The 24426-nt window shown below is 37.4% G+C and overlaps 1 protein-coding gene across 1 annotated transcript in view; it reads left to right on the top strand.

The window, feature by feature from the left end:
- Nucleotides 1-24426, top strand: part of C7 (complement C7) — an 81627-nt gene that overhangs the window by 6054 nt on the left and 51147 nt on the right. The window contains exons 2-6 of the mRNA XM_055246253.2: nt 13405-13460; nt 15815-15890; nt 19095-19236; nt 21115-21262; nt 22332-22470. Of these exons, the coding sequence (XP_055102228.2) occupies nt 13405-13460; nt 15815-15890; nt 19095-19236; nt 21115-21262; nt 22332-22470 (561 nt within the window). The remainder of the gene's footprint in view (nt 1-13404; nt 13461-15814; nt 15891-19094; nt 19237-21114; nt 21263-22331; nt 22471-24426) is intronic.

Genomic DNA, 24426 nt, shown 5'->3' with positions numbered 1-24426 from the left:
TAAAGCTGTGAGATAGGCTTTCCCAGGGACAAGAAACAATGAGCTGACACAGCACAGAGGAAAGCCACATTGTTGAAAAAGAAAAAAAAAACACACCCCACATAGCTTATAATTTAAAACAAAAACATTTTAAAAATTATATGATCCACATGTTTGTTGAAGTCATAAAAGTATTCATAATCTCCCCCAAATAACCTCCCCCAACATTGTTCACGGTTTCCCAACTCCTTGGCACTTTTTCACCCTTTCGGATATGCTAATCAGCACAATAGGCTTAAACATTTTTGGAACTATAACAGCTAGAAGCAGGCAAGGAGAATTTTACAACTGAAAAGAAGATACCTAATAAGAGAATGGGTTATCTAAGAAGGATAGTGGAAAGATCTAGAAAATAATGTTAAGAAGACTTTTCATAGGTACATTGAGAAAAAGAGTTTTGGGTAGTTCAGGAAGAAGAGAGAAAATATTGGACTATTAAAACGTGAGATGATTTTAAAGTCCTTTATCCAGAGCTGTAAATTGGATGCATTTGATATTCTTAGAGAATCAGTAAAGATTTGAATTGTATCTTCTCCATCACCTTCAGCTGTCAGTTAAAGTAGGAAAATACATACAGTTAAAGTAGGAAAATATATAGTAGAAACTACCTATAATTTGACAACCAGAAATAAACTATTATGCTTTATTATATTTCTTTCTAGATTTTGTTTTTCAATGCACATTTGATTTTTCAAACAAAATGTAATCACATTTTACATACAATTTTGTAACCTATCAGATCCTCAATATTTAGGCTTGTGCTATCACATAAAGATGATTACAAAAGGCCTCAGGAGTGTTTTAAACACCAAAAGGACCACCCACAGTACTAAAGAATAAGATGAGAGTCACTGCCCCCTGCCTACTGCTGTGCTTCAACCTTGATTACTGACTTAGGAAGCTTGGTTTCTTTTTAAAATCAGCCATTCGCACTGCTACTTCATTCAGGTTTTCTCTCCTCTTGGTATCCCTCCGGAGTGCTGTAGTCAGAGAGAACTGGAGTGGAATAAGGGATTAAAAGATGATGGGACCTTAAGGAAATGCTTGAAACCATTTAAGTCTACTGAGTATTTTCAATTTGTGTGTCTATGGCATCACCCAACACTTACTTGTCTTTACAGAATTCAACGGTAGGAGATAGGGTTTGACAGGATTGTATGAAATTTTAATTTTTTAAAAAAAGCATTTATTTATCTTTGTAATTTATTTCTTTTAACTGACAAATAAAAATTGTATGTATTGTGCACAACATGATGTTATAAAATATGTATATATTGTAGAATGGCTCAATTGAGCTAATTAACCATATGCATTACCTCCCATACTTATCATTTGTAGGGAGAATACTTAAAATCTACTCTCTTAGGAGTTTTTAAGAATATAATACATTGGTTCTAGAGCAGCCTGGCCAACATAGTGAAACCCCGTGTCTACTAAAAATTAAAAAATTAGCCAGTCATGGTGGCGCTCACCTGTAATCCCAGCTACTTGGGAGGCTGAGGCAAGAGAATCACTTGAATCTGGGAGGCAGAGGTTGCAGTGAGCTAAGACTGTGCCAATGCACTCCAGTCTGAGTGACAGAGCGAGACTCCATCTCAAAAAAAAAAAAAAAGAAAAAGAATATAATACATTGGTATTAAGTAAGTCACCATTTTGTATGATAGATCTCTTGAACTTATTGCTTCTATGTAACTGAAGTTTTGTATCCTTTGACCAACATCTCTTCGACAATCCCTACCCTGCCCCCACAGCCTTTACTCTTTACATATTAGACTTCAACATTTTTAGATTCCAAATATAAGTGAGATCATTCAGCATTTTTCTTTCTAGAAAAATACTGAATGTTTTATTTCTGCTTGTTTTATTTCACTTAACATAATGTTATCTGGGTTAATCCATGTTGTCACAAATGACAGAATTTTCTTCTTTTTTTAAGGCCAGGTACTATTTCATTGTGTCTTTTTATCACATTTTCTTTATCCCCTTATCCTTTGATGGACACTTAGGTTGGTTCTGTATCTTGGCTATTGTGAATAATGCAGCAATGAACATGGAAGTGCACATTTCTCTTTGATATACTGCTTTCATTTACTTTGGCTATATACCCTGTAGGGGATTGCTGAATCATATGCTAGTTCTATTTTTAATTTTTTGAAGATCCTTCAAACTTCTATTTAAAATAGAAACTTAAAAAGATAAGCAGAATCACTTAGCCTTCTCCATGGTTCTTTCACTTTTTATACTGCCAAGTCACAAATCTTGACTTGTACAAATGTATTAGTTTTCAAATCATTTAAGAAATGTAAGCTAAAACTATTAATGACAACTATAGTAGCACTAAAATAACTTATCAAAGGATACACATGATGTAAATTCTGACATCACAAAAATATAAACTGAAGGGAGAGTAAAAATGTAGAGTTGTATGCAAAGTTAAGTTGTAATCACGTCGAAATAGGCTGTTATGATTATAAAATGTTCTCTGGAAGCCTCATAATAAGCACAAAGCAAAAATCTTTAGTAGAAGCACAAAACAGAAATAATATTCAAAGAATACCACTATTGAAAACCACGAAACCACAAAGACAGCAAGACAGAAAGAAAGAAAAATGTATCTTCCAGCCTGGGCAACAAAGGGTGGCCCTATCTCTACAATAACTTAAAAAAAATTAACTGGATGTGGTGGTACGTGCCTGTGGTCCCAGCTACTCACAAAGGCTGAGGTGGGAGCATCGTTTGAGCCTGGGAGGTTGAGGGTGCAGTGAGCTGTGATCACACTACTGCACTCCAGCCTGGGCAACAGAGGCCCTATCTCCAAAAGAAAAGTATCTACAATACAACAACAACAACAATAACAACAACATAACAAAATGGCAGTAGTAAGTCCTTATCTATCAATAATTACCTTGAGTTTAAATGAATTAGGTTATCCAATAAAAAGATACAGAGTAAGTGAATGAATAAAAAAACAAGACCCAACTATATGTTACCTGTAGGAATCTCACCTCACTTTTAAGGGCACACAGATTGAAAGTTAGGCAATGGAAAAAAGATATTCCGCATCAATAGAAAACAAAAGAGAGCAGGGATAACTATACTTATATAAGACAAAATAGACTTAAAGTCAAAAACTGTAAAAAAAAATGACATTATATGATGATAAAGGAGTCAACTCATCAAGAGGGTATAACAATTGTAAATATATATGCACCCAACCTCAGAGAACCTAAATACATAAAATAAATATTAAGGATATGATGGAAGAGACAGATTGCAATACAATTATAGTAGGGTATTTCAATACCCCACTTTCAACAATGAAAGATAATCCGGAAAATTAGTAAGAAAACATTGGATTTGAATATCACTTTAGACCTAATGAATCTAACAGACACACACACACAGAACATTCCATCCAACAGCAACAGAATACACATTCTTCTCAAGTGCACACAGAACTTTCTCCAGGACAGATAACATGTTAGGGGAAAAAGCAAGCTTCAGCAAATTTATGAAGATTGAAATTATATCAAGTATCTTTTTTTTTTTTGAGTTGGAGTCTTGCTCTGTTACCCAGGCTGTAGTGCAGTGGTCTGATCTCAGCTCACTACAACCTCCGCCTCCCAGGCTCAAGTGACTCTCCCACATCATCCCTCCCGAGTAGCTGGGACTACAGGCGTGCGCCACCACATGCAGCTAATTTTTGTATTTTTGGTAGAGATGGGGTTTCACCATGTTGGCCAGGCTGGACTCAAACTCCTGACCTCAAGTGATCTGTCCACCTTGGCCTCCCAAAGTGCTGGGATTACAGGTGTGAACCACCACACCTGGCCTCAAGTATCTTTTCTGACCACAGTGATATGACACTAGAAATCAATTATGGGAGGAAGCTAGGTGTCATGTTATGTGCCTGTAGTCCCAGCTAATTGGAAAGCTGAGGTAGGAGGATTGCTTAAGTCCAGGAGTTCAAGGCTGCAGTAGCTATGACTATGCCAGTGCACTCCAGCCTCGGTGACAGAAAAAGACCCTGTCTCTAAAAATAAATAATTAAAAATAAATGAATGAATATAGGGGGAATTTTGAAAAATCCACAAATATATGGAAAAATCCACAAATATATGGAAATTAGCATGCTCCTCAACAACCAATAAGTCAATGAAATTAAAAGGGAAATTAAAAATCTTTAGATAACAAGATCTTGATATCTTAAGATAAACAAAAATGGAAACACAGCATAGCAAACATATGGGATACAGCAAAAACAGTTCAAAGAGGAACGTTTATAACAATAAATGCCTACATCAAAGAGAAGAAAGATTTAAAATAAATAAGCTAATGTCATACCTCAAGGAAACAGAAAAAGAAGAATAAACTAAGCCAAAGTTAGCATAAGAAAGGAAATAATAAAAATCAGAGCAGAAATAAATGAAATAGAGTCTAGAAAAACAATACAAAAGATAGATAAAATAAGCTCTTTTTTGAAAAGATGAACAAATTTGACAAACTAGATTAATTTAAAACAAAGAGAAGATTCATAATACCACAAAAATACAAAAGATCATCAGGAACTATACACCAACAAATTGGATAACTAAGAAGAAGTGGTTAAATTCTTCTGTCCATTTAGGTCCTGTAAAGTGTTTCTGTACAGTGTTGTTCAAGTTTAATGTTTTCTTATTAATTTTCTGTCTGGATGATCTTCCAGCATTGAAACTGAGATATTGAAGTTTTCTGCTGTTATATTGCAATCCATCAGATCCTGTGGATCTGAAGAAAGGGATGGGTTGCAATACAATATTTATATATTATATAAACATGAATATCTGTTTTATATGTTTAGGTGCTCCAAAGCATACAACATACAAAGACTGAATCATAAAGAAATAGAAAATCTGAACAGACCAATAATGAGTAAAAAGATTGAATCTGTAATAAAAATTCTCCCATTTAAAAAAAAAAAAAAAGCACAGGACTTGATGGCTTCATGGCTGAATTCTACCAAACATTTATTTTTTATTTTTCCTCACTGTCACCATTTTTATTCAACATAATACTGAAAGTCCTAACAGTAGCAATTAGGCAAGATGGCAAAATAAATGGCGTTCAAATTTAAAGGAAAGAGGTCAAGTTATTCTTGCTTTTAAACAACATGAACTTATATTTAGAAAAAAATGTAAGCTGGGCATGGTGGCTCATGCCCGTAATCCCAGCACTTTGGGAGGCCAAGGTGGGTGGATCACCTGAGATTAGGAGTTTGAGACCAGCCTGTCCAACATGGGGAAACCCTGTCTCTACTAAAAATACAGAAATTCACTTGGCGTGGTGGTGCACACCTATAATCTCAGCTACTCAGGAGGCTGAGGCAGGAGAATTGCTTGAGCTTGGGAGGCCGAGGTTGCAGTGAGCCAAAAATCATGCCACTGCACTCCAGCCTGGGCGACAGAGCAAGAGCAAGACTCTGTCTCCAAAAAAATAAAAAATAAAAATAAAAATAAAAAATAAAAGTAAAGACTACACTAAATAAATCTTAGCAGTGATAAATGAATTCAGTAAATTTGCGGGCTACCAAATCAACATGCAAAAATCAGCAGCATTCCTACATGCTAACAGAGATGATTCTGAAAAGAAAATCAAGAAATAAGTTCCATTTATAAAAGCTATAAAATAAAATACCAAGGAATAAATTTAATCAAAGAAGTTAAAGATTCTACAAAAAATACTATAAAACACTGATGAAAGTAATTTAAGAGAACACAAAAAAGGAAAGATATCCCATGCTCATGGATTGGAAAAATTAATACCATTAAAATATCTATACTCCCCAAAGTGATCTACAGATGCAATGCAATCTCTATTAAGATACCAATGAAATTATTCACAGACAGAAAAAAATTCTAAAAATTTATGAAACAGCAAAAGACCCCAAGTAGCTAAAGAAATCCTGAATAATAACAGTGCTGGAGGCATCACACTACCTGCTTTTAAATTATACTACAAAGCTACAACAAAGTAGTTTATTTAAAAAAAAAATAGTTTATACAAAAAAAAGTAGTATGCTAACAAAAATAGCATACTACTGTCCTAAAAACAGACACATAGATGGCTGAACAGGATACAGAACCAAGAAATAAATTCATGTATTTACAGCCAACTCATTTCTGACAAAAGTGGTAAGAACATACATTGGGCTGGGCATGGTGGCTTATGCCTGTAATCCCAGCACTTTGGAAGGCTGAGGTGGGCGGATAACGAGGTTAGGAGTTTGAGACCAGCCTGACCAACATGGTGTACTAAAAAAAAATACAAAAATCAGCCAGGCGTGGTGGCGCACACCTGTAATCCCAGCTACTCAGGAGACTGAGGCAGGAGAATGGCTTGAACCTGTGAGGTGGAAGTTGTAGTGAGCTGAGAACATGCCATTGCATTCCAGCCTGGGTGACAGAGCGAGACTCTGTCTCAAAAACAAACAAACAAACAAACAAAAGAACAAAAAAATACATTGGAGGCCATGCGCAGTGGCTCATGCCTGTAATCCCAGCACTTTGGGAGACTGAGGTGGGTAGGTCACAAGGTCAGGAGTTCAAGACCTGCCTGGCCAACATAGTGAAATCCCATCTCTACTAAAAATACAAAAACTAGCCAGGTATGGTGGCACACGCCTGTAGTCCCATCTACTTGGGAGGCTGAGACAGGAGAATTACTTGAACCCAGGAGGCGGAGCTTGCAGTGAGCCGAGATTGTGCCACTGCACTCCAGCCTGGGTGACAGAGCAAGACTCCATCTCAAAAAAAAAAAAAAAAAAAAAAAAAAAAAAAAAAAAAAAAAAGAAAAAAAAAAAAAAGAAGAACATACACTTGGGGCTGGGCGCAGTGGCTCAGAGCTGTAATCCCAGTACTTTGGGAGGCTAAGGTGGGCGGATCATGAGGTTAGGAGTTTGAGACCAGCCTGACCAACATGGTGAAACCCTGTCTCTACTAAAAATACAGAAATTTTGCTGGGTGTGGTGGCACGTGCCTGTAATTTCAGCTACTCAGGAGGCTGAGGCAGGAGAATCGCTTGAACCCAGGAGGTGGAGGTTGCAGTGAGCCGAGATCGCACTGCTGCACTCCAGCCTGGGTGACAGAGTGAGACTCTGTCAAAAAAAAAAAAAAAAAAAAAAGAAGAACATACATTGGGGAAAGGACAATCTCTTTAAGAAATGGTTTTGGGAAAACTGGGCATCCATATTTATAAGAATAAAACTAGATGCCTATCTTCTTCCATATACAAAAATAACTCAAAATGAATTAGACTTAAATGTAAAATGTGAAATTATGAAACAACTAGAAGAAAACATAGGGAAACAGCAAAGATCAATGGTCTAGGCAACATTTTTTGGGGTAAGATCTCAAAAACACAGAAAACAAAAGTAAAAATGGACAAATGGGATTATATCAAGCTAAAAAGCTTCTACAAAGCAAACAAAAGAGTAAAGAGAGACAATCTATGGAATTAGAGAAAATATTTGCAAGCTATTCCTCTGACAAGGGATTAAGAATCAAAATATATAGGGAAGTAACTCAGTAGCATATATTAATAATAATATTAATCTGATTAACAATGGGCAAATGCCCTCAATAGACATTTTTCAAAAGAAGACATACAAATGGCTAACAGGTATATGAAAAAATGCTCAATATCACTAATTGTATTAGGCCATTATTTGTGTTGCTATAAAGAAATACTTGAGACTGGGTAATTTATAAATAAAAGAGGTTTAATTGCCTCGTGGTTCTGCAGGCTGCATAAACATGGCATCAACATCAGCTCAGCTTCTGGTGAGGCCTTCAGGGAGATTTTACTCATGGTGGAAGGTGAAGCAAGAGCAGACATGTCACATGGCAACAGTGAGAGCAAGAATGAGTGAGGGGGCCAGGTGTGGTGGCTCACGCCTGTAATCCCGACACTTTGGGAGGCTGAGGCAGGCAGATCATCTGAGGTCAGGAGTTAAAGAGGAGCCTGGCCAACATGGTGAAACCCTGTCTCTACTAAAAATACAAAATTTAGCCAGGCATGGTAGCAGGTGCCTGTAATCATAGCTACTCAGGAGGCTGAGGCAGGAGAATCACTTGAACTCAGGGGGTGGAGGTTGCAGTGAGCCGAGACTGTGCCATTGCACTCCAGCCTGGGCGACAGCAAGACTCTGTCTAAAAAAAAAAAAAAAAAAGAGAGAGAGAGGGGAAAATGTCATGCACTTTTAAACAATCAGATCTTAATGAGACTTACTATTGCAAGGATGACACTGAGGGGATGGTGGATGGTGCTAAACCATTTATGAGAAATCCACCCCTTCCAACAGGCCCCCACCTCCAACATGGGGATTACATTTCAACATGAGATTTGAAAGGGACATCTAAACTATACCATTCTACCCCTGGCCCCCTGAATCTCATGGCCTTCTCACGCTATAAAAGACAATGATACCTGCCAAACAGTCACCCAAAGTCTTAACTCATTCCAGCATTAACTGAAAAGTCACAAGTCTCAAGGACAAGGTCCAATCTGGAAATAAGTTTCTTCTACCTATGAGTTTGTAAAATCAAAACAAGTTACTTACTTCCAAGATAGAATTGGGGTACAGACATTGGGTAAACTCTCCTTTCCCAAAGAAGAGAAATCAGCTAATAGAAGGAGGCTACAGGCCCCATGGAAGTCTGAAACACAGCAGGGCAGTCATTAAATCCTAAAGCTTCAAAATAATCTCCTTTGGCTCCAGGTTCCACATCCAGGACACACTGCTGCGAGAGGTGGGCTCCACTCCACATCTTGGGCAGCTTTACTTCTTTGGCTTTGTGGGGTTCAGCCACCACTCTCTCACCACCACTCTCTCACGGGTTGGAGGTGAGTGCCTGAAGATTTTCCAGGCTCAATATGCAAGCTACTGGTGGATCTGCCATTCTGGGGTCTGGAGGACAGTGATCCCCTTTCCACTAATTTACTAGGCAGTACTCCAGTGGGGACTGTGTGGGGGGGTTCCAACCCTGCATTTCCCCTCTTTACTGCCCTTGTAGATGTTCTCGGTGAGGGCTCCACCCCTACAGCCTGCTTCTGCCTGGGCAACCAGGCTTTCTCATACATCCTCTGAAATCTAGGTGGAGGCTGCCAAGTGTCCTTCACTCTTGCGCTATGTATGCCTATGAGCTTAACACCACATGGAAGCTGCCAAGGCTTACAGTTTGCACTCGCTGAAGCAGCAGCCCAAGCTGTATCTGGGGCTCACTGAGCCAAGGCTGGAGCTGGAGAGTGGCCTGCATGCAGGGAGCAGTGTCTTAAGGCTGTGCAGGGCAGCAAGACCCTGGGCCTGGCCTAAGAAATCATTCTTTCCTCCCAAACCTCCTGACCTGTGATGGGAGGGGCTGCCTCAAATATCTCTAAAGTGCCTTTGAGGCCTTTTCTCCATTGTCTTGACTATTAACACTTGGCTTCCTTTTAGTCATGCAAATCTCTCTAGCAAGTGGTTGCTCCACAGCCCTCCTTGAATTCCTCTCCTGATGATGCTTTTTCTTTCTCTGCTGTGTGGCCAGGCTGCAGATTTTTCAAACTTTTATACTCTGCTTCCCTTTCATGTATAAATTCCAACTTTAAGTCATTTCTTTGCTCCTAAATCTGAGTGTAGGCTGTTAGAAGCAGCCAGACCATATCTTGAAATTTGCTGCTTAGAAGTTTGTTTTACTAGATACCCTAAGTTATCACTCTTAAGTTCAAACTTCTACAGATCCTTAGGGCATAAACAGAATGCAGCCAAGTTCTTTGCTAAGACAAAACCAGGTGACTTTTGCTCTAATTCCCAACAAGTTTCTCATTTCCATCTGAGACTTCATCAGCCTGGACTTCACTGTGCCTATCACTATAAGCATTTTGGTCACAATCATTTAACCAGTCTGTAAGAAATTTCAAGCTTTCTTTCATTTTCTGTCTTCTTTGGAGCCCTCCAAACTCTTCAAACCTCTGCTCATTTGGAAGCAAGTTCCAAAGCTGCTTTCACACTGTTAGGTATCTTTAGAGCAATGCCCCAATTTTCAGTACCAATTTTCTGTATTAGCCTGTTCTTTGTGTTGCTATAGAGAAATATCTGAGGCTGGGTAATTTATAAAGAAAAGAGGTTTAATTGGGTCATGGTTGTGTAGGCTGTACAAGCATGGCATCAACATTTGCTCAGTTTCCAGTGAAGCCTTCAGGGAGATTTTACTCATGGCAGAAGGCAAAGTGGGAACAGACATGTCACATGGCAATGGTGGGTGCAAGAGATAACCCAAACATTTAAAGTAGAGCTAATCCTAATAATTCTCAAACCCTTCCAAAAAACTGAAAAGGAGGGAATACTTTCAAATTGTTTTTATAAGGCCGGTGTTATCCTGATATCAAAGCCAAAGAAGCACATTACAAAAAAAGAAAACTACATGCCAACATTCTTGATGAACATAGTGAACATAGATACAAAAATCTCAACAGAATAGTTGCAAACTGAACAACACATTAAAAGGATCATCTACCATGATCAAATGGGATTTATTCCTGAAATGTGAGGGTGGTTCAACACAAATCAATAAATATGTTGTATGAGATTAACAGAATGAATGACAAAAACTATATGATCATCTCGTTAGATGCAGAAAAACATTTGACAAAGTTCAACAATATTTCAAGATAAAGAAAGACTCTCACCAAGTTAGGTACAGAAGAAAAGTACTTTGACACAATAAATGCCATATATGAGAAGCCCACAGCTAACATTATACCCAGCAGTGAAAAATTGAAAGCCTTTTATTTAAGCTCTGGATCAAGACAAAAATGCCCATTTTTGCCACTTTTATTCAACATAGTACTGGAAATTCTTGCCAGAGAAATTAGGCAAGAAAAAGAAATAAAAGGCATCAAAATAGAAAGGGAAGAAGTGAAAATGCCTATGTTTTCTGGTGACACAATCTTGTATGCAGAAAACCCTACAGACTCCACCAGAAAACTGTTAGAACTAATAAATGAATACAGTAAAATTGTAGAATATAAAATAATCACTAAAAACTACATTTCTATAAACTAACAACAAACTATATGAGAAGGACATTAAGAAAACAATCCCATTTTCAATAACTACAAAAATATTTAGGAATAAATTTAACCAAGAAAGTTAGAGACCTGTACATTGCAAATTATGAAACATTGATGAGAAATTGAAGAAGACATAAAGAAATGGAAAGATATCCCTTGTTCATGGATTGGAAGAAAATATTGCTAAAATGTCCATACTACCACAGTGATCTAGAGTTTTCATGCAATCTTTATCAAAATTCTAACATCATTTTTCAAAGAAATAGAAAAAATATCTTAAAGTTCATATGGAATCACAAAAAACCCCAAATGGCTAAGGCAATCATGGGCAAAAAGAACAAAGCTGGAGGTATTACTCTGCCTGATTTTAAACTATACTACAAAGCTACAGTAATTAAAACATCATGATCCTGGCAAAACAATAGACCCATCAACCAGTGGAACAGAATACAGAGCCCAGAAATGCACCCCACATATATGGTCAATTGATTGTTTTTGCAAAGGTGCCAAGAATACACAATGGGGAAAGGATAGTCTCTTTAATAAATGGTATTGGGAAAACTGGATATCCTCATTCAAAAGAATTAAATTGGACCCTTGTCTAGCATCATATATAAAAATCAACTCAGAATGGGATGAAGCCTTAAGCATAAGACCAGAAACTGAAAAATTAGTTGAAAAAAATCTAAGGGAAAAACTGTATTGTTCTAGGTAGGGATTTTTTGGATCTGACCCCAAAAGTGCAGGCAACAAATGCAAAAATAGACAAATGGGATTACAATAAACTAAACAGTTTCTGCATGGCAAAGGAGACAATTATCAGTTTTCAGAGATGACCTACAGACTGGGAGAAAATATTTATAAGTCATACATTCAATAAGGAGCTAATATCAAAAATATATATGGAGCTCAAACAACTCAATATCAAGAAGACAAAAAAACCCAACAAAAAATTGGCAAAATACCAGGAAAGGGGGAAGGAAGTAAAGTAAAAACAAAAAATGGGCAAGAGACCTGAGTAAACATTTCTGAAGAGAAGACATGCAAATGGCCAACAGATACATAAAAAAAGTGCTCAACATTGCTAATCATTAGAGAAATGCAAATTAAAGTCACATTAATTTATCATCTCACACCTGTCAGAATGGCTATTATCAAAAAGACAAAAGGTAACAAGCATTGGTATGGATGTGGAAAAAAGGGAATCCCTGTACACTTGTACACTTGGTAGGAATGTAAATTAGTACAGCTCTTACGGAGAACTGCATGGAGGTTTCTCATAAAACTTAAAAAAAATTATCCTATGATCTAGCAATCCTACTTTTTGGTATTTACAAAAGTAAATGTTCATTGCAGCACTATTCACAATAGCCAAGTTATAGAATCAACCTAAGTGTCCCTCAACAGATGAATGGATAAAGAAAATGTGATGTGTGTACACAGTGGAATAGTATTTAGCCTTAAAAAGAGGAAATTCTGTAATTTATGATAACATACATGGAATTGGAAAACATTATGTTAAGTTAAATAAACCAGGGACAGAAAGACAAATAGCACGTGTTCTCACTTACACGAGGTAAAATAATCGAACTCGTAAAAGCTAAGTAGAATGGTGGTTACAGAGACTGGGGTAATAGTGAAATAAAGGTCAAAGGGTACACAATCTCAGTTAGCAGAAATATATATTGAATTCTATTGTACAGTGTGGTGAATATAGTTAATATTGGGGTATCATACATTTCTTTTTTGTTTTTTTTTTTTTTTTGAGACATAGTCTTGCTCTGTCGCCCAGGCTGGAGTGCAGTGGCGCAATCTCTGCTCACTGCAAGCTCCGCCTCCCGGGTTCACGCCATTCTCCTGCCTCAGCCTCTCCCAGTAGCTGGGACTACAGGCGCCCGCCACCATGCCCGACTAATTTTTTTTTTTTGTATTTTTAGTAGAGACGGGGTTTCACCGGGGTCTCAATCTCCTGACCTCGTGATCCGCCCGCCTTGGCCTCCCAAAGTGCTGGGATTACAAGCGTGAGCCACCGCGCCCGGCCGGGGTATCATAGATTTCAAAATTGCCAAGAGTAAATTTCAAATATCTCTGCCACAAAAAATGTTAAATATTTTAGGTGATAGATATGTTAACTGGCTTGATTAAATTATTTCACATTGTATTTAGCAATTATAACATCACTTTGTACCCCATAAATTTATACAATTATAAATGTCAATTTATAGTTATAAAAAGAAATGCAAGCTAAAATAATACTTTATTGTTTTTCTTCTCCAGGTGATAAGCTTATTCGTTTTGGTGGGATTTATAGGAGAGTTCCAAATTTTTTCAAGGTGAGGACTTTTTGGGTTGTGTGTAAAAATCATTAAATTTAAAAACCGTTTTAGAAATTCTTTTTTTTTTTTTTTTTTTTTTTTTTTTTTTTTTTTTTTTTTTTTGAGACGGAATCTCGCTCTGTTGCCCAGGCTGGAGTGCAGTGGCGTGATCTCGGCTCACTGCAAGCTCCGGCTCCCGGGTTCACGCCATTCTCCTGCCTCAGCCTCCCGAGTAGCTGGGACTACAGGCGCCCGCCAACACGCCCGGCTAATTTTTTCTATTTTTAGTAGAGACGGGGTTTCACCGTGTTAGCCAGGATGGTCTCGATCTCCTGACCTCGTGATCCGCCCGCCTCGGCCTCCCAAAGTGCTGGGATTACAGGCAGAAATTCTTTAGTCTAATGTTGACATTGCACTTTGAATCTGTGGATCCCTCCAACATACTTTCTCTTTCCATATTTTTATAAAAGACAATGATAACAAAAGTGTGCGTTTTTAATTATCGTTCTTTTACTTAATTTTTCTCCCTGTAAAATTGAAGACTAGAAGTATAAGTTTTTTGTCTCAGTGCCGTGGTTTTATCTGTAATGCAGATAATCACAGTGGACTTATATATCTTAGAGCAATATTTGGGCTTTAAATGTAATCCTTGCAAAATATCCTCTGGATTTTAAAGGATGAGAGTTTTTTAAGAACATAGTCTTACCAGTTCTTCAGGCCTGGAAAAAAAGCCAGCATCGTTTATCCAAGGCTTTGTTATGTCCTCACTGTGTCAGATTGACGAGACAGAGCCAGGTCAGTTCACTTTATGGAACTATCAGAAAATGTGTCAGGGGCTGTGCTAGGTACTGGGGATACCACAAGGAGAAAGAAGGCACTGGGAGCATGCTGGGTGATTCGTATCTTGAGCCAGTTCATTGCAGTATGAATGTGCTAAGGACTCTGACAGAAGCCTGCTCAGGGTGATGTGGGAGCACAGCAGGAAGGTCAAGCAAACTTCCTCCCCTAAGCCTCCATGTTTGGGGAAGCCCTCTGCGTTTCCCCAGGACAGAGGCTAGAAAAATAACAGTAAGTTCAGATTGTTCAAGGGTCAAAAGTATTCAGGTATTTTGATCTTTGGTACCATACAAAAACCACAGGTTGGCAAGATTGGCCCTGTAAAAGCAGCCAAGGCACACACTACAGAATGAGAGTCATTACTTTCAGAGTAACCTGACCCTCTTAAGACATGCAAGAATCATCTTAACTCAAGATATCACCCAGCCAAGGAATGTGCTGGGAATCCAGAAATCAGGAATACTAGTTCTTTTATCCTTCGTAGAGCATCATTTTAGGCAAGTCTTCCTTAGTCTCTTAAAGCTGACTCAGGTAGTCTTTTCCATATGACACGGCCAGAATGTGAGCATTATATGAGAGTCAACTCTCCATTTTCACATGTACTGTATTTTAGTGGAGCTGTTTAAGCTCAGATTGCCCTCCTTGGTTGTGTGCTTCAAAAGTGGCCTAAATGAACAGGGGGTGCATTTAAATAAATTCCTGTCCATTCGGCCTCTGCCAATTTTTAGTTTTCCACTTCTCATGGGGACTGTTGATAGTTTCTTGTCTCTCAGTTAAGTGTTTCTGGATAACTTTTCAACTCATCATTCAGAATCCCCTCAAAGGCCGTAAAACCTTCCTCCCTTCAAAGGCCGTAAAACATATTTACATATGTTTTCACCTACCCTCTTAACTCAAACTCTCCCTTATCTATATTCCCATAACACATTATACTGAATGCATTTCTGTTCTGAAATCCATCAAATGAGATATATTGTACTATGATTATTTGTTTATACATCTGTGTCTCTGTCCTTCCTTCTGTCAATAGTCAATGACCTTTTTTTTTTTTTTGAGATGGAGTCTCCCTCTGTCACCCAGGCTGGAGTGCAGTGGTGTAATCTCCAGTAACTGCAGCCTCCATCTCCTGGGTTCCAGTGATTCTCCTGCCTCAGCCTCCTGGGCAGGTGATATTACACGCATGTGCCACCCTGCCTCGCTGATTCTTTTGTATTTTTAGTAGAAACGGAGTTTCACCATGTAGGCCAGCCTGGTCTCGAACTCCTGACCTCAGGTGATCTGCCTGTCTCAGCCTCCCAAAGTGCTAGGATTACAGGTTTGAGCCACTGTGCCAGCATAATAGGTGTTTATTAAGTGTTAATCTCTAGGAAAGTGGGGCTCCCTCCATTTTTATATATTTTAGGATACTTTTAGTGTCTCTTAGGAAAAAATATTTGAGGCAACATTTAACTATTTTTGACTGTTTTCACTCTTCTTTGTGCTCCCTTGTGTATCTTTCTACCTGCTTTATGATGGACAATTTGACACTGTGGCAGGGCCTCCTCTCCAGTCAACTGCCAGTGGGACTCCTATGCCCCTTGGTCAGAATGCAATGGCTGTACCAAGACTCAGGTAGGACCATGCAAAACTTTGTATTTGATTATTTATTGCAGAAATACTTAGGCATGGCCAAAATGGTATTAACTTTTGAATGTTCATTAAATAGTGTCAATGTTTCTTGAAAACTGTTAGTAATTTTGAGGGGAGAAAAGTATGACTTGTTTAATAATTAATATTGTAATAAAGTAACTTGTAATATTGTAATAAAGTAACTTGTATATTCATTTTTCTAGATCTTACCTAGGAGCTAGAAATGTATATAGGCTAAAAGTTCAAGGCAATTTACTAACTCTTTAACTATGAGAGAAATAGGAATAACATAGAATGAAATTTTTAGATAATTTAAAATGTTTTATATTCACTGAGTTCAACTTTTCTTCTCATCTCAAACACTTGCAAATAGCAAAATGGCTGCTTGATTTTACTTTACAAATTGCGAACAACCATGAAAAAAAAATTTTGCAAAATGTCTTAAAGTTTAATTGCTAAGTAATACAAATACAATGTTGGTCTTAATCTGGATGTTATAAAAAGCTTCTAAAAATGTTTGTATTCCTTATTATAAAATGTTCACTGGAGAAAATACAGAAAGTTATAAAGAAATAAAGCATTATTCACAATTCTACCTTTTTCTTTTTCTTTCTTTTTTTTTTGGAGTCGGAGTCCCACTCTGTTGCCAGGCTGGAGTGCAGTGGCATGATCTCGGCTCACTGTAGCCTCTGCCTCCTGGGTTCAAGTGATTCTCCTGCCTCAGCCTCCCAAGTAGCTGGGACTACAGGCACGTGCCACTACACCTGGCAAATTTTTTGTATTTTTAGTAGAGACGAGGTTTCACCATCTTGGCCAGGATGGTCTCGATCTCTTGACCTCGTGATCCACCCGCCTCGGCCTCCCAAAGCGCTGGGATTACAGATGTGAGCCACTGCACCTGGCCAATTCTACCATTTAGAAGAAACAAATTATATAACAGCATTTGATATTTATTCCCTCAGCTCTACTTTTTCTCTGTGTGTGCTTATAATTAAAAAAAATGAGATTATTTTATCATAGTTTTGTATTCTATTTTAATCTAACATTATACTATCAGCAAAATAATTTATAACAGCAGTATTATGTTCCATGATATGAATATAGCCTTCTTATTTTTCCACTTTTTTATTGTTTGATATTTAAGTTGTTTCCATTTTTGTTATAAAGAAAACTTTAATAAACATTTTTGAATGTAGATATCTGTCCTCTTTTCCCATAATTTTCTGAGGATAGTCCTAGAAATAAAATGTTTATCTTAAAGTTTCTGAACATTTCAAAAGTTAAATATTCTAGAAATAGTCCAGTTTGGGTAAAAATATATATTTAAAAATCACTTTTAATTATTAAAATAACAGAATCATACCATAGAAGATAATTATTATTTTGAAGCATCATCATTAAGATCAGGTATTTATTTAGTACCTACATGAGCAGTATTTTCAAAACAAATTACACGAATAAAGAATTTGGCTTCTAGCAAGTATAATAAGTAACAGCTCTGATTACAGGCAAACAGGTACATGAATAACAAGCAAAGGTCAAAGAAACATCAAACACGTTAAATATTTTTATCATTTAGAAAGAAGAAAGAACACTAAATAGAAGCAGAGAGATAGAGGGTGTTTTTTATACAGGCAATTTTTTTCTTTGAGTGAAGGTCATTATGCAATGGATACATCCTAGATTATAAAAACAAAATTTTCATTCAGAAAGAGACAAGTGAAAATGAGAAAGGGGTTGTAGGGTCAGACTTTGACAGGTGAGAATGAGACCGTGGAGAGTGGCTGCCATCAAGGGCTCCCTGGTAATACGGAGAAGAAAAACACTTCCTTATGCAAACAACACCATCTGGGCTCTGGAACTTCACAAAAGGACACTGTTAAGTCACACATGAGCAGCATCTTCATCACTTACAAAGGGACTAAAAATGGTATCAAGAAACCTTACCGACTTCCGTTCCCCACTCATATTCCTTTGTGGCTCCTTTGCTTAAATGCAATGAAAGGCACCAGAGCCATGCTCAGGCTGGTGCGTACCTGCTCAGAGTTCAAATTATGCCACTGTGACCCCTCATGCCAAGGAATTCCCACTTCTAACCCAATTGAGGATGGATGAATAAGTTCGACATTGATATGTACAGCAATTCTTCCCTGTTGATCTTCACTCAAGGTTTAAATCCTCAGGATGCTCAGTTTTGGTTCCATTTTGTTTTGTTTTGTTTTTTAATGGAGAAGAGGTGAGTACAGGAAGAGGCCTGGAAGATGCTCACTGATTGCCAGGGGTAGATCTTTCTTTTTGTTTAAATGTTAGATACATGTGTTCGTAGTGAATGAGGATTAAATAAACTTTAGTAGGAATTAATTGTAAGTTTCTCATTTAGTTTGATAATTTCTTCAGTTTTCCTATATTCTTTTCCCTCAAGAAGTTTGTATTTTACATATTCCTTTGTAGATGTAGCTCCACCTTTGGATTACTTAGGCTTCTGTTTTGTAAATTTGACTTCCATATTCATGTATCTCTCTCTGAATTGTTTTTGCTTGCCTTTCTTCCTGAAGAAGGCTTACAGTTTAGCTGAAAGGAATAGCCATCACTCTTCTGAAGGTTTCCCTAACTCTGCTTCATCTTAACCCCTTCCCCAGTACCTTATCCTCTCTCCAGAAAAAGTCATTTCACTTTCTCTAATGAGGTCTTGGAACACAGATTTGGTAAATATATTAATCATTCTATGCTCTAATCTATTTGCTTATATGTCTACCCTCTAAGCTTTACTGAGGTTGCTTTCTTTTTTCTTTTCTTTTCTTTCTTTTTTTTTTTTTTTTTTGAGACAGTGTCTCACTTTATTGCCCAGGCTGGAGTGCAGTGGCGTGATCTCGGCTCACTGCAATCAGGTTACTTTCTTAAAGATTCACTAACATCTTTTTTTTTTTTGCATTTAATCCTGAAAGTCAATATATGCTTGGGAGCTCTCTATAAATAATAGCTGAAATGTTGCTGAACTCAAGGACAAGTAGGTCTGTGGATTCATTGATTTTGAGGTTTTATTTCTGTAGAACACCAGAACAATTTTCCAGACATTGTTTGTCTAATTGTATTACTTTCTCTCAGATTTTGTTACTCAGATAAAGGAAACTAGAGATTTCTTTGAAAACAAACAAACAAACAAACCACTGCCTGCTTTGTGTTTAGACTCGCAGGCGGTCAGTTGCTGTGTATGGGCAGTATGGGGGCCAACCTTGTGTTGGAAATGCTTTTGAAACACAGTCCTGTGAACCTACAAGAGGATGTCCAACAGAGACGGGATGTGGAGAGCGTTTCAGGTGCTTTTCAGGTAATTTGTTTTCCATAGGCTCAGCATGCAGATTGTAAATTCAAATGTTATTTAGTGAACTTGCTTGTTATATATTTGTTAAATTTTACTGAATTTATTATATTGGCCTAAAGTTAATTCCCCCAAATACCATCAGGATTTTTGTTGGTATGTTAATCACACACTCAGCTATCATTTTTTCAAATCCAAGGGGATGCATCTGGTAATAAACATAGGAATGCTCTTTGTCTCTTTGAATGGAACTCGGGTTACTGACAGACCCAAATAGTTCTTGACAGTGTATTTTGAGTAAAGACGCAGAGAGAGTCTTGTACATATATTGAGATTAGATGAAAACAATGTTACTGCCTAAATTATTATATCTACAAGAAAAGCAACCCTAATGAGCTGATTAACAAGCAATACAGTTCTCTCCTATGCATGGGGTGATTGAAACATAGTTTTGGCATTGAATATTATTTGACCAATACTCTATGTTGCATTTATGCAGTCAGATTAATGTAACAACATTTAGTAAACATTTATGATTCTTGTTTCAAATAGTGGTGAGGGTTGTATATACAAGTGAAACCCATGCCTCTGCCCTTACAAATATTAAAGTTTTATGGGCAGAATAGTACATAAATAATCCCTGTGTTAGAAGTGCTCCTCAGTGATACCTGTTGAATGCTTATTTTACGTTCAAAATCCAAATTAGATAACAACTCCTTCAGGAAGCCTGCCCTAAATTCCCAACTGATAGAAGTAATTAACCAATCACTTCCATATGTTCTTTATGCGTATTGTACCATCTGTCATTTGGATTATTCGTTGGCCTGAATGTCTCTCTTGGTGAACTGTGAACTCCTTGAAGACATGAATTATATTTCTTACATGTTGGCTTCTGGAGTCCCTGGTACATAACACGTTCTCAACAAATGTTTGCTACATTGGATTGAGTGGCAGTATAGCTGGGTACATGTCCTATAAGGACAGCTGTGCACCAAACATCCTGTGAGGACATAGAGGAAGAACATGCATAAGAGCCTGTGAGGCAGTGATGGCTTTCAAGAAGAGATAATGTTTAATTTGATTCTTGAAGGACAAGTAAGAGATAGGTAGAGAAAACCCTTCTAGGCAGAGAGAACTAACTAAGTGCAAGATCATTGGAGATGACAGAAAGCTTGGCCTTTTATTCATTCAGTTAGTCTGGTGTAACTAGGGTATAAGAAGCTAGTGGGAGAATGGCTGGAGATGATGCTGGGGAGATAGGCAGGAACTAGATCATCTGGTACGCACCAGTGCTTCCTTGGTACTCTAGATTTATGGCTATCACAGCAATTATGATCTGTGTCTTTGTAGTATTTCCTATTAGATTGTAAGGTATATGAAAAGTCTGGCAAAGGCCATTTTTATTCATATTTGAATCCCAGCCCCTATTGCGCTATAGAAATGTTGAATTTTAACCTTTTGATAAAATTGTCCTGCTCTTAAAGCTTACAAATTTAAATTATCAAAAAAAAAAGCTCAACTTTGTCACCTTAGAATGACAGAAAAAAAGTGAAAGTTGAAGGGCAGGAAGTCAGTCTATTTTCCCAGTAGTTGGAATTATATAATTTAGACAAGCTGCTTGATGATTATGGGTGAGATCCTGAAATTCTGAATTCAGATCCTATTTTCAATTTTGTGTCTAATTGAGTTAAGAACCATTTCCATGTGCCACAAAATGGAGACAAAATACTCCCTAGTCCTTTCCGAGACACTCTGAGGATTTATCTCCCATTTATATTGGCATATCAGTGCAGTGTTGCAGGTGGCAGGAAAACCCTTTTTTGGTCCTGGGTAGTGTTTCTCTTCTTCCCTCTTCTACATTTGCATGTGGATTTTTCTTGTGTTCAGGTCAGTGCATCAGCAAATCGTTGGTTTGCAATGGGGATTCTGACTGTGATGAAGACAGTGCTGATGAAGACAGATGTGAGGACTCAGAAAGGAGACCTTCCTGTGATATCGATAAACCTCCTCCTAACATAGAACTTACTGGAAATGGGTAAGGTGCTGGGCAGCCTCCTGAGTACATCAATGAATTGTAGTTTTAAATTTTGTCTTATTTTATAGTTTGGTAAGTCTACGAACAAGTCTCCTAATAGGCAAGACTCTTCGTTGGCTCAGAGCTCTTTGCCACATCCTGAGACAGTATTTTTGTTCACACATGTATACCTGTAGACACATGTGGTGAGATGCAGAGTGACCCCTTGTCCTGGGATGGTCCTAGTTTTAGCACTGAAATTCTAATTCCAAGAAACCCCTCAGGCCCAGGGAAACCTGGACAGTTGGTCACTTCATGGGGGTTGGAAGGGAGGGAGAGAGAGAGAAAAAAGACTAATTCAATAATATGCGGCTATTCAAGAGAATGAAGAGACAATAGAATGAGAACAGGATGAGAAGAGAGACAGAAGCAAGTGTGTTGTAATATCCAGGCTGAAGAGGAATTGTCTAAACTAGCCAAGAAACTTCGTTTCCAAGTGAAGGTTGGAAAATACTGTGTTTACCTTATCAAAGAGAATTCTGAAGAATTTTTAAGGGTCATATGACTTGTTAAGGTTTCAAGACCTAAAAATAACCTATTTTAGAGTGAAAGAAGTAATTTTTCTGAAATATTTTAAAATTTATTAACAGAGAAATAGGGTAAAATTATTTGAAAGTGTACACCATTCAGCATGCTAAGAGGCAATTAGTTAAAATTTATTATAGAGAGCTCTCTCTCGTCAAGAGTAACCTTAATTGTATTGGTTTTATCTACAGATTCAATTCAAAACCAGCTGTTGCCATAGATACAAAAGAGCCATGTGTTTCCCAAATATGTTCTTAGACGGAAAGAATGTTGGATTTTCCAAGCCATTAGTTTTAGCGATTATACCAAGCAGGGAAGCTGGATAATGTATGGTGTGCGTTAGGATGCTGAGCTCTTCATTTGAGCTCTCTCAATGAAGTGTTTATCTGTAATGCATTTTAAGAATTTCTAGAGTTCTCTAATAATTTTTTTTTTCCCACCAAGTGCTATTTCTGGTTTTTAACGACTTTTTATTTCCTCCTTCTCCTCCTCCTCCTTTTAACAGTTACAATGAACTCACTGGCCAGTTTAGGAACAGAGTCATCAATACCAAAAGTTTTGGTGGTCAATGTAGAAAGGTGTTTAGTGGGGATGGAAAAGATTTCTACAGGCTGAGTGGAAATGTCCTCTCCTATACATTCCAGGTACTTACGACGTTATTGATTTCTAATCTGGAATTGTCAGAGAGCATTATTTATATGATATTGACTTTTAGGTATTTGTTGAGAATTTACTTATGGCCTAACGTGTGGTCAATTTTTACAAATGTTTTATGTTGACTTAAAAAGTATACACAGTGTTTTTGATTTGGGGTACAGGGCAGTGATACTTTTAACATGTGTCATTCAAGCTGACATATCCTTATACCTCATTTGCAACTTCATGTTCTATATGGGCCCAAGACCTTATTGTCTGTGCCGGGACAGGCATTAAAACTTAAGGCCCCGTCCATGACTGGTAATGATAGTCTCCTGACACTGCTACAGTGTCAGCTCACTTAAAATGCTTTTATTTTAAAATTGTGAACTATTTCATATATACAAAAGAGTGTGGATAACATATATGTGTAATTTGAAGAAAACTGTGCTTATATGCCCACCATCTGCCTTAAGAAATAGAATATCGCCAGTGAATTAAAGGCTCCTGTACGCCCCTCTTGGATCACATCCTTCTCACTCCTCAGGCAACCACTATCTTATATTTTGTATTAATTATCCTTGTTTTGTCTATAAATGCTTATTCTTTATATGCCTTTGTCCCTAAATATAAATTTGTGATTTAGTTTTGCCTATTTTTTCCGTTTGTATAAATAGAATCATATCTATTCTTCTGTTACTTTTTTCACTAAAAGTTATGGATTTGAGATTTACTCATGCTGTTGCAGGTGGCATTTTTATTGCTGTTTCCAATTTTTTCTTATGAAAATGCCTTGAACATTCTTGTGTCTGAGTCCCATACAAACGAACTAGAGCTTCTCCAGGGCATACACCTGGAACTCAAATTGCTACCTCATAGGATATGTATGTACTAAATTTTACTAGGTAAAGTATCCAAAATGGCTAGATCATTTCATACCCCAGCAGTGGGGATGAGTGGCCTCCACTTCACATTCTTGCCAACATTGGTATTGCTTAACTTTTTAATTTTGCTTATGATCTCAGATCTCCTCTGGCTCCAGGCTTCTCTTTCTTAAAAGCTATTTCTGTCATACACACCTAAACTCACCCATGAGTAGGTTTTGATCAACTCAAAACGTACTCATGCAAAACAGTTATGGCTTTAGGAAACTTTACGGAAGATTTAGAAGGAAGATAGAGGAGAGATTTTCTGTTGCAGTAATGCAAACATGTTGAAGCAATAGCAGTTGGCATCTTCTATCTTAAAACATTCTTCCACAGCCTCAACACAATGAAATTTCCGGTCTCATTGGGTGTTAGCTTCTTTCTTGCTCTTGTCTTTCAAGATCCCCTCTCTCACTCCTTTTCCTCCCTTTGTCCCCAAACTCCAAAAATGTCTAATTCAGCTTTTAATATTGATTACTTCTAAATTTGTAAACCCAAACTACTGAAATGTTCAGACAAAAGGGCCTTTTGCTTACCCAAATTAACCTTCTCCAGAAAGCAGCTTTGATTATAAATAGCAAACATACCGTCTTCCAATTTACCATAGAATAAGTTAGTTGCATTTAAGAGTTGTTGAGTAATATAAATGAGAAGTAAAACAGATGTGAAAAATAATTGTAGCTACCAGTTTTTGAATACCTACTGTGGCATCTACACTATTTTAGGTGATTAGCATAGGTTTAATTCTCACAGCAGCTTTGGAAAGTAAGCAATATTTTACTATTTTATATATGTAGAAATTGAGGCTCAAGAGGACTTCAGCTGACATACTCAAACTCACCAAATTAAAAGTAGTAGAGCTTAGATCTGGTCTGTCAGATTTCACAGCCTTTTATTTTTCCATTACATTTTACTCTCCCCATGTGTTTCATTTAATTTCTTTTTCAATTCTAAATTCAACATGGTGAATAACACATATTACAATTTAACCTTTGGCCAGAAAGGAGAATGTAAGACAGGCATATACAGATAATTTTT

The sequence above is a fragment of the Symphalangus syndactylus genome, chromosome 16, assembly GCF_028878055.3.
Source record: "Symphalangus syndactylus isolate Jambi chromosome 16, NHGRI_mSymSyn1-v2.1_pri, whole genome shotgun sequence".
In the NCBI taxonomy this organism is placed as follows: Eukaryota; Metazoa; Chordata; class Mammalia; order Primates; family Hylobatidae; genus Symphalangus; species Symphalangus syndactylus.
This window is presented reverse-complemented; position numbering and strand designations above follow the sequence as displayed.